The sequence below is a fragment of the Onychostoma macrolepis genome, chromosome 14 (genome assembly GCF_012432095.1).
Source record: "Onychostoma macrolepis isolate SWU-2019 chromosome 14, ASM1243209v1, whole genome shotgun sequence".
NCBI lineage: Eukaryota > Metazoa > Chordata > Actinopteri > Cypriniformes > Cyprinidae > Onychostoma > Onychostoma macrolepis.
This window is the reverse complement of record NC_081168.1, coordinates 401,145-412,361: the sequence shown is the minus strand read 5'-3', so window position 1 is coordinate 412,361 and position 11,217 is coordinate 401,145. Positions and strand designations below refer to the sequence as shown.

At 42.8% G+C, this 11,217-nt stretch overlaps 1 protein-coding gene across 1 annotated transcript in view; it reads right to left on the bottom strand.

Moving 5' to 3' along the window:
* Nucleotides 1–420: 420 nt before the first annotated feature.
* Nucleotides 421–11,217, bottom strand: part of lyar (Ly1 antibody reactive homolog (mouse)) — an 11,517-nt gene continuing 720 nt past the window's right edge. The window contains exons 3-9 of the mRNA XM_058797421.1: nt 5,793–5,907; nt 5,611–5,718; nt 5,447–5,530; nt 2,520–2,745; nt 2,380–2,439; nt 2,062–2,147; nt 421–1,964 (exon numbers count right to left, since the gene is read on the bottom strand). Coding sequence (XP_058653404.1) covers nt 1,827–1,964; nt 2,062–2,147; nt 2,380–2,439; nt 2,520–2,745; nt 5,447–5,530; nt 5,611–5,718; nt 5,793–5,907 — 817 coding nt within the window. The 3' untranslated portion in view covers nt 421–1,826. The remainder of the gene's footprint in view (nt 1,965–2,061; nt 2,148–2,379; nt 2,440–2,519; nt 2,746–5,446; nt 5,531–5,610; nt 5,719–5,792; nt 5,908–11,217) is intronic.

Genomic DNA, 11,217 nt, shown 5'->3' with positions numbered 1-11,217 from the left:
GTGTATTATCGAAGTATACTTGTAATTCCTGTAAATATGCATTTATGCAAGTAGCCCTGATTTTGGCATTGGTAACGGCAGACAACAGACATTTAACTGTTTGATTAAAATTATTGCTAGGGACAATTCAGTAGTGTCTGATATTGGTAGGATCATGTTATAGCGTCTCTACTAAACTCTACGCCCTTGAAAATCATAAGCGATGTCCGATTTTTGGTTAAATATGAAGAGCTCAAACAACAGATTAATGAGTTTCTCCAAATTTCACCGAAAGCTTATGGACGTGATTATAATGTAAGTCAGACATTGAAGTGAGTTGCTGTTTTCATCTCTTCTGAAGAAGATTCATTCACTTGTTTGTCACTGAATCACACAGAGACATTCTGATCAGATTTATTTATTTATGTTCATCTGATATAGTTAAACCACGGTAACCACAAATTAACCATGGCTTTGCTAAACTAACTATAGCTTAACCATGGTATTTGTAGTACTTTCTTTCTTTCATTTTTCTTTGTTCTGTTTAATAACTGCACCGCCTTAAAGGGGTCATATGATGCGATTTCTTGTTTTCCTTTTCTTTGGTGTGTTATGTAGCTGTTTGTGCATGTATGAGATCTGCAGTTACGAAGCTCAAAGTCTCCCACAGAAGGATTTATTCTGTCTAAAAGAGAAGGCTGATCCAGACCGGGCTAAAACGCCTCATTAAACACGCCCCACATGTCTACGTCACGATGTGGAAATATTTGCGTAATGCCGCCCAAATGTTCACGCAAAGAAGGTGTGGTTTCAGTAACCGCAGTAGTGTTGAAGCAGCCGTGTCAGGAGACGCTGTGTGCTTCTGTGTGAAAGTAAAAGCACTTTATTTGGTCTTCCGGAAGTAGAAGCAATTAGGAATCATGGTTAAGATTTACAACACAACAGCACAACCCAAATGTTCACATTTCAAATTTGTGCAACGCATTTTATGGACGACAGTTTCGTGAACCTAGGAGAGTACAAGGCTGGCTGTGCAAAGGCTATTTCTAAAAAATAAAAATGGGTAAATTCTGACTTTGCTCTGACAATCTGGCGCTTCTGAATCAGCGACTGTAAGTATGATTTGTTATTAGTTTAAGTAATTGCTATTGACTGTTCAAATGCAGAGTTTCACGTCGTGTGTGTGTGTGTGTGTGTGTGTGTGTGTGTGTGTGAGAGAGAGACAGGGTCACATCACAGTGGAGTCAGCTGTCTTAACCGTGGCTTGTGTTCAGACACATACGAGCATCATCACTGAGTCACACGACTCTGTTCCGCTCTCAGGCTTGAACTGATGGTAAAACTAACAACATTATTAACTGTCTTGATATTTACTTTGAAAGCTGAAGCTTGTGATTATGGAAAGGGGTGTTACATTTCCAACGAGTGCTTGTGGTGTTCGGCCAATCAGAATGCACTGTGTCAGCTGGCCAATCAGAGCAGACTGCGCTTGTCGGAAGGAGGGGCTTTGAAGAAAATGACGGGCATAGTGGACCTGCAATAATGTACAGTATTTGAAAAATAGTGTTTTTTGAACATTAAAGCATGTCAACATATTCGGTTACATCAAACACACAAAATAACGATCTTTAAAAAAAGCATCATATGACCCCTTTATTGGTTTGGTGTTTGGTTCTGTTTAATAAAAAAGAATATTTGCGATACATGCTTCGAAGTCCTGATTTGAATCAAATGATTCCAGACTCCAATCCTGAACGACAGAATAATCTTATCAAACACTCGAGTGACCGCTAAAGACACAGACAGACGTGAGTTCACTCGCAGCATTTATTACAGCACAGAGTCCGTCATTTCACCAGTCTGACTCTGTCTTTGAGGATCTTAAACTTTGGGTTGCTGTTGATCTTTCTGTTGAACAGAGACAGAAGCTCCTCTTCCGATCTGAAGTTTGAGTCTCCAGTGAACGAGTAATACGCCGCTAAAACCTGCAGAAACACCAGAGTCAGCAAACGTCTGAAGAACACCAAACTCATACGTCTCTCTCAGGTTCTGACCAGTCCAATGCCTTGAAGTTCAGCTCACCTTCTTGCGGAGTTTCTTGACAGCGAGTCCGTCCTCAGGAGCGTCTCTCAGAACTGCCTTTATCGTCCCTTTCCAGTTAAACTTCCCTGAGAAAACAGAAGATCTGAATCAGTGCTTCAGTCATCACGAGCGAGCAGAGACGCTTCACTGAATCCATATATGACACATGACGCTATTAATCACAACACATTCTGAATAAAATCATCTGCAGTATAATCCATATTTCAGGTCCATGTTTTTATGAATTTAAGTGTAATACAGCAGTGTAATTATAACCATCTCTGACTGATATCAAACACTATTATTATGGTGAAATACCGGTAGAGCTTGATTCAGACTCCTGCTTCTCTGGCTCCTCCCCCTCCGGATTCAGACTCTCTGATTGGTCAAACACACAGGAAGTGAATAAGAGGTCACATGAGGACAAACGGTCAGTACGGCACTAATACGATGTTTACCGTCAAATGCATCCTGTTTTCTTTTCTTCTGTTTTTTGTTGCTCTTTTCGTCTGCGTTCTGTTCTTTCTCCTCTCGTTTCCTCTTTTTTCTCGTCTGTTTCTCGTCTGTGTTTTCTCCGTTCTGCTCATCTGAAGTCTTTCTCTTCTTCTTCTTATTTTTCCGCTCATCTCTCTTGTTTCCGTTCGTCTCAGCACCATTCATCTGATGGTTGGTTTGGTTGCTGTTCTGAAACATCATGAAATAAAAGTAAAAGTTACTCAAAATAAAACTACTCCAGTAAAGTACAGATACTTAAAAATGTACTTAAGTACAGTAACGAAGTAGCTGTCCACCACTGCTGCAACAATGTTTTATCAAAACAGTGGTCAAATATCAAAGCTAGTGTCTTTAATCTTTCTACTGATGCACAGCTTGTCCAGATCAAGTAAGAGTGTAAAGTTTTAACGTGCTGTGAAAGTGAAACAACAATAATCTGAGGCCGTCGCCGATCTTTGTGAGATAAGGGTTAACACATTCACATAGGAAATAGCTAGCCAGAATTTGTTGTGGTATCGGTGGAATTTCCGATAATACTATCGGAATCGGAACAACTCTACTGAAGACTGGAGTAATGATACTGAAAATTCAGCTCTGATCACAGCATCAATTACAGTTTAACACATTCACATAGAAAACGGCTGCTTTACATTAGGGATGCACGATATTATCGGAATCGGCTGATAATGGCTTTGAAATGTAAATATCGGCATTGGGCCGATATGAAAAATTACGCTGATATGGCTTGCCGATAAGAGGAATACATTAACTCACATGAGCTCAGGGTGTGCTAGCGATTAGATCATGTCAGCATTGTGGCTTATTCTTGAAGCAAAGTTTTGCCTGAATGGTGATTGGATTCACTGTTTTGGATCACTGCATTTAAACTGAGAATGCACGTACGCTTTTGGTGTATGATAGATAACCAGTAACAGCATGTGCAGCGGCAGCCTCCCCCGGGTCCTAATGCCCGCTCAGTAAGCAGTTTTAATATGGAAGGGGAACGCTGTTGGCTTACTTCTAATAAATACACATAATATTTAGACTGTTTATGATTAAATAAAGCAGTAATTCAATTTTCAAAAAACTTGAAAAGCACTGTTTATTGAACTTGTGTCTTTGTTCTATTGTATTCATTTTCTGCTATTGCTTGTAATTTGGTTATCTGTAGAAAAGATTTTTAGCACTGAGCCCATAGTAGCAGCCAGAATTGTTTGTCCAATTGTTTATTTTCTTTATTATTTAAAAAAAAAAAAAAAAAAGTGTAGTCCTATTTTTGTTATGTATGTCCCAATTGAGGTACAGGATGCGAAAATTTCAGATAAATGTTCATGTTATATATGATTGCCTCAACTATCGGTTATCGGCAAAAATCCATGCCGATAGTTTTCCGGTTTGCAACCGTTGCTGGAGTGGCTGAGAAGGGTCCACTGGCATTATACAGCACGAGAGCGGCCTCTAGAGGCGGAAATCACTGACAGCACGTGTTGTTTATTTTGACACGTGACACTGCGCGCTACACAGAGCGGCCGACAGAAAAGCCTGCCGCGGAACAGAGCGCCATTCACATAGTTTTCTATTAAATTACATTATATTTGTCCCAAATTGTTGTGAATGTACATAATGACTTCACCCTAGGCTATAAATTATGTATTGTGCATTTTTCAGCAAAACATTTATCTTTCTGTGGCTCTAATAAAGTCTGTATGCTTCATATAGAGAGCTGTAATAGATCGCGCGTTCTCTTTCCACTTGCTCTGTTTTTTTAAACACCGAACTTCAAACTCATTTATGCCACATTGTTCATTCTTGAAGCAAACTTGTGTCCATTTGGGGATTAAATAAATAGTTTTAGACCACCACTTGATTTGAACGCAAAGCGTCTGGTGTGTGTGTGTGTGTGTGTGTGTGTGATACTTCGGAGTTCTCCTAGACGCAGCGCTGCACTTTTGCCCAGTGTGTGACTAACTTTTTTTTTTTTTTTTTAGATAGTTATCAAGTGTTAAAAAATAGAAGCATATAAAGTGTGTGAGTATGTATGTAATTTTAATGCTATGGCCTTGTGCAGATATTTAAAGATGGCCATCTTTAAGCATGACTGTTGAAATTAAATGGTAACATTTAACAATAAAAGTCCATTCGTAGCATTAATGAAAACTGTAGAAGTATTGTTCCTTGTTAGTGTGTTCATTTCAACATTCACTATTAGCTACTAATAGGCTACATTTTTTAATTTTAAAGTTTCTTCTTTTAACATTAGCAAACTATGAAATAACTTTAATGTTCAATATAGTAAATAATATTAATATTTTTATTCATTTACAAAGTATGGTTCAGTACTGTTGCTGCTTTTTTTTTTTTTTTTTAAATAGTAAAGCACTAGCTTTCTTTCAGTATCCATTTTGAAAACTATCGTTTGATTAATCGGTATCGGCCAGTGTGGTCCAACCTAGCTATCGGTATCGGTAAAATACACTATCGGTCGACCTCTAGTTGCCACTGCATCAGTGATTAATATATAGTTATTTTCAAATCTTCAATGTACTGTCACTATAAAATAACTTCATTATTGTTTATTTAATTCTAACAAACAAGTTCATGTTAAAAAATAATGAAAATTAAAAATAATTATATATCCGTATCGGCATTGGCTACCGGCCAAAACGAGTTGAAAATTATTGGCATATCGGATATTGGCAAAAATCAAATATCGTGCATCCCTATTTTACATTGTAATAATATTTCACTGTTTTTACTGTATTTTTATCAAATAAATGGAGCCTTGGTGAGCAGAAGAGCCTTCTTTCAGAAACATTAAAACATGTACACCATCAGCCTTCTTTGTTGACATTGGTGTGAAAACTGGTGCTGAAGAAGGTTAAACACTTACGCTGTCGGCAGCCGCTGAGCAAATCTCCCAGACCTTCTCCAGTAAACACGGGGTGCAGATCTTCAGACAGTTCTTCATCCAGTTCTGCAAGTGAACAAACCAATGATTCATCACTCGATCATCAGACTGAACAAATCTCCATCACAGCAGTCTCAGATTCTCACCTCAAACTTGGCTTTCTTGCGCGGCACATTATTGTGAGTACTGACCATCTGCAGGACCTTCCACACACTGGGCTCGACGCCGGGCTGCTCCATGGCCTGCTGGATCCTCTGGAGAAGAAGGACAGATGCGTGAGTGACCAGACGAACCCATCAGACATTCACAGACGTTCAGCTCTGCTCACCTGAATCCACTGCTGCTGCTTCACATCGCCCTTGTTCGCCTTTGCCTGGAAGTCTTTACCGCCGTACTTCTGGTCTTCACTGATGCACTTGTTGTGGTTCTTATAATCGTCGCCCCTGTAAACAAACACATCACACGCTCATCATCAGTACAACACGCACTCACCATCATCACCACACACACACACACACACACACACACACACACCATCATCACCACACGCACACACTCATCATCACCACACGCACACACTATCAACACACACACACACACACACACACACACACACACTCACCATCATAACCACACACACACACTCACCATCATCACCACCACCACACACACTCGCTCACCAATCACCATCATCACCACACACACACGCTCACCATCATCACACAATCATCACCACACACACGCGCTCACCAATCACCATCATCACCACACACACACGCTCACCATCATCACACAATCATCACCACACACACGCACTCACCATCACCACCACACACACACCCACCATCATCACCACACACACACACACACACACACTCACCATCACCACCACACACACGCGCTCACCATCATCACCACACACACACACTCACCATCATCACCACACACACACACTCACTCACCATCATCACCACACACACGCTCACCATCATCACCACACACACAATCAACACACACACACTCACCATCATAACCACACACACACACACTCACTCACCACCACCACACACACGCTCACCATCATCACCACACACACGCGCTCACCATCATCACCACACACACACAATCAACACACACACACTCACCATCATAACCACACACACACACACACTCACTCACCACCACACACACACTCACTCACCACCACACACACGCACTCACCATCACACACACACACACACACACACACACGCTCACCATCATCACCACCACCACACACACGCGCTCACCAATCACCATCATCACCACACACACACGCTCACCATCATCACACAATCATCACCACACACACGCGCTCACCAATCACCATCATCACCACACACACACGCTCACCATCATCACACAATCATCACCACACACACGCACTCACCATCACCACCACACACACACCCACCATCATCACCACACACACACACACACATCACCATCATCATCACCACACACGCTCACCATCATCACCACACACACTCACCATCATCACCACACACACACACACACACACTCACCATCATCACCACACACACGCACTCACCATCATCACCACACACACACACTCACCATCATCACCACACACACACACTCACCATCATCACCACACACACACACTCACCATCATCACCACACACACACACTCACCATCACCACACACACACACACACTCACTCACCATCATCACCACACACACACGCTCACCATGATCACACAATCACCACCACACACACGCTCACCAATCACCATCATCACCACACACACACGCTCACCATCATCACACAATCATCACCACACACACGCACTCACCATCACCATCACCACCACACACACACACACACACACACTCACTCACCATCATCACCACACACACGCGCTCACCATCATCACCACACACACACGCTCACCATCATCACACAATCATCACCACACACACGCGCTCACCAATCACCATCATCACCACACACACACGCTCACCATCATCACACAATCATCACCACACACACGCACTCACCATCACCACCACACACACACCCACCATCATCACCACACACACACACACACACACACACACACTCACTCACTCACTCACTCACTCACTCACCATCATCACCACACACACGCGCTCACCATCACCACACACACACACAATCAACACACACACACTCACCATCATAACCACACACACACACACACCATCATCACCACCACCACACACGCTCACCATCATCACCACACACACGCGCTCACCATCATCACCACACACACGCGCTCACCATCACCACACACACACGCTCACCATCACCACACACACACGCTCACCATCATCACCACACACACGCACACCATCATCACCACACACACACACACACCATCACCACACACACACATCACCATCATCACCACACACACGCTCACCATCATAACCACACACACACACACACACACACACACACACACCATCATAACCACACACACACACACACACACACACCATCATAACCACACACACACACACACACACACACACACTCACCATCATCACCACACACGTGCTCACCATCACCACACCATCATCGCCACACACACACACTCATACACTATCAACACACACACACACTCACCATCATAACCACACACACACACACATCACCATCACCACACACACACACCATCATCGCCACACACACACACACACACACACACACTCACCATCATCACCACACACACACGCTCACCATCACCATCACCACACACACACCATCATCGCCACACACACACACACACACACACACACACACACACACTCACCATCATCACCACACACACACTCACCATCATCACCACACACACACACACACACACACTCACCATCATCACCACACACACACACACCATCATCACCACACACGTGCTCACCATCACCACACACACACCATCATCGCCACACACACACACTCATACACTATCAACACACACACACTCACCATCATAACCACACACACACACACACACACCATCATCGCCACACACACACCATCATCGCCACACACACACCATCATCGCCACACACACACACACACACACACACACACACACACACACTCACCATCATCACCACACACACACACACACCATCATCACCACACACACACACACGCTCACCCAGGCCCGGCTCCAGGTACGAGTTGAAGGGTGGGCCAAGTGATATTCCAGGTGGGCAGGGGTTATGTTTTTTGGGAGGTATAGGCTACTATTTTTATGCCCCCATTTCTTTTTAAAGTGAAAGGATGAATGCCTTATAAACAGTGACATTTAAGACTTGCATTTAATTCACCCCAAAATGGGCCATTTGCACATTTTCACGTAAGTTCTGCTACTTCATGGAGTAAGGATAATTATGAAATTAATATTAGCCACAACAGAGGTGCAAATTTTGCAATACATAATTCAAATTTTAAAAATTAAATAGACCGCAGCAATTACCATTTTGTCAGAACCTCTAGTAAATTACAAGCTATTTGTTTAGTTGTCTACTGAGAATCATAGGAGAATATGATCTCTATTTGAAAACAAAAACAAAAGAGATACATTTTTCCAGAATTGTACATATTCCTATGTTTGACTGACTGTTTCTCCCATGGCAGTGACGGGCAAATGTAATCCCTCCCTCCCCTCCCCATACCATTTACAATTTTTATATATAGTGAAAAATCCATTATAAAACACTCGTGCTTTTAAGCCAAATACAAGCTGAAACGACTCTCCGCAATCTCTGCAATCTCCGCAATCTCTGATCTCGGGTTTTCTCTGTATTAGAGCTGTTTTAAACTTGCTGTTTGAACGCGTTCGTTTACTGGATCCTTGGACTGAAAAGTTTACAGGAGTTTACCGGTTTAAAAAATATCTGATCGCAAAAACCTGGTCCTTTTGATTTTTCTTTTCATATTATAATGTACTGATTCAAATTAGAAATCAATAATTAATTATTATTTTGCCATCTTGTCTGGGGACAAAGCAGGCGCGGGCGCAATCATCAATCATATTTAAAGGGAAGCCGGCGCGTCCTGACCGCATCACTGTCTTTACTGGGTGTTTTTAGGGAATATTTGCATTTATTCACAGACGATTTGATTAGCGAATCATGTGGTGGACTGTCATTATTTTGGCTAATGCGAGACACCACTGAATGCGCATCAGAGGGTATTTAGAAGTAGGTATAGGCTACGCAGCCGACTGATAAGCCTTATTATACCTGAATATACCCTGCACTACACCACTGAGACTGACGAAACCATACATCAACAGATTCTTAGCTTATTGACAAATATCTGATCTTGTAAGATGTTCTCCCTTTACACAGTGCACTGTCCCACTAAACATTAGACGCCTGACGGACGTGCAGATTATGTCTATATTGCGTCCGTCGGTCCAAGACCAATTCTGCACGCCTACACGACGTGCAAACTAGGTCCCTATTTGGACGTCTAACCAAGACCCCATTTGGACGTCAATATGCAGTTCTACATTTGAACATCGGACTAGGTAACTTTTTGGACGTCAAGACATGTGCAGAAAATTTACATTATTAATGAATGTAATATTTATTTTATTTAAGACAAATATCAACATTGTTCTTATCAGCATGGTTAATGAATATCAATATAGGTTACCTGTGATGAAACATTATTTGTTATTTAAATATTTATTTATTGAGTACATGATGTCTAAAATGAGTTTAAGTTTGATGTAGAAAAGACGCCCACAAAGACCACATTTGGCCTACAATTAGCCCTTATACAGAGGTCCTGTGGACGCCAATACTGGACGCTCATTAGACGTTGGAAAAAGACGTCATCTGGCGTCACAGTCTGCACCTTCAGGGGACCAAAATTGGACGTTCAAAACGAAGTACAAAAGACGTTGTTTGACGTGTCTTTGCTCAGTGGGTACGCCTGATCGCCAAATGGAAAGTGAAAGTGAAAGGCGGCGCTCATTCAAAAGCATTTCAATTTCGCGCATGTTGATAGCGGCTCCCTGATGCGTGAAAATACATTAGCACGTATTTGGGTGTGGGCGGTAAGAAAACGAAAAAGAAAAAATATATGAACCTCAATTGAATATCACAACAATTTTGTGATTGGCTGTTATGTGTGGGGCCAGGGTGGGCCAAGCTTCTGACTGGGTGGGCCAGGCCCACCCTGGCCCCCCCGTGGAGCCGGGCCTGCGCTCACCATCACCATCACCACACACACACCATCATCGCCACACACACACACACACACACACACACACACACACACACACACACACACACACACACACACACACACACACACACACACGCACGCACGCACCATCAGCGCAACACACACCATCATCGCCACACACACACACTCATACACTATCAACACACACACACTCACCATCATAACCACACACACACACACACACTCATACACTATCAACACACACACACACACTCACCATCATCACCACACACACACACACCATCACACACACACACACACACACCATCATCGCCACACACACACACACACACACACACACACACCACACACACACACACACACACTCACCATCATCACCACACACACACACACACACACACACACACACACACACACACGCACACTCACCATCACCATCACCACACACACACACACACACACACACACACACAC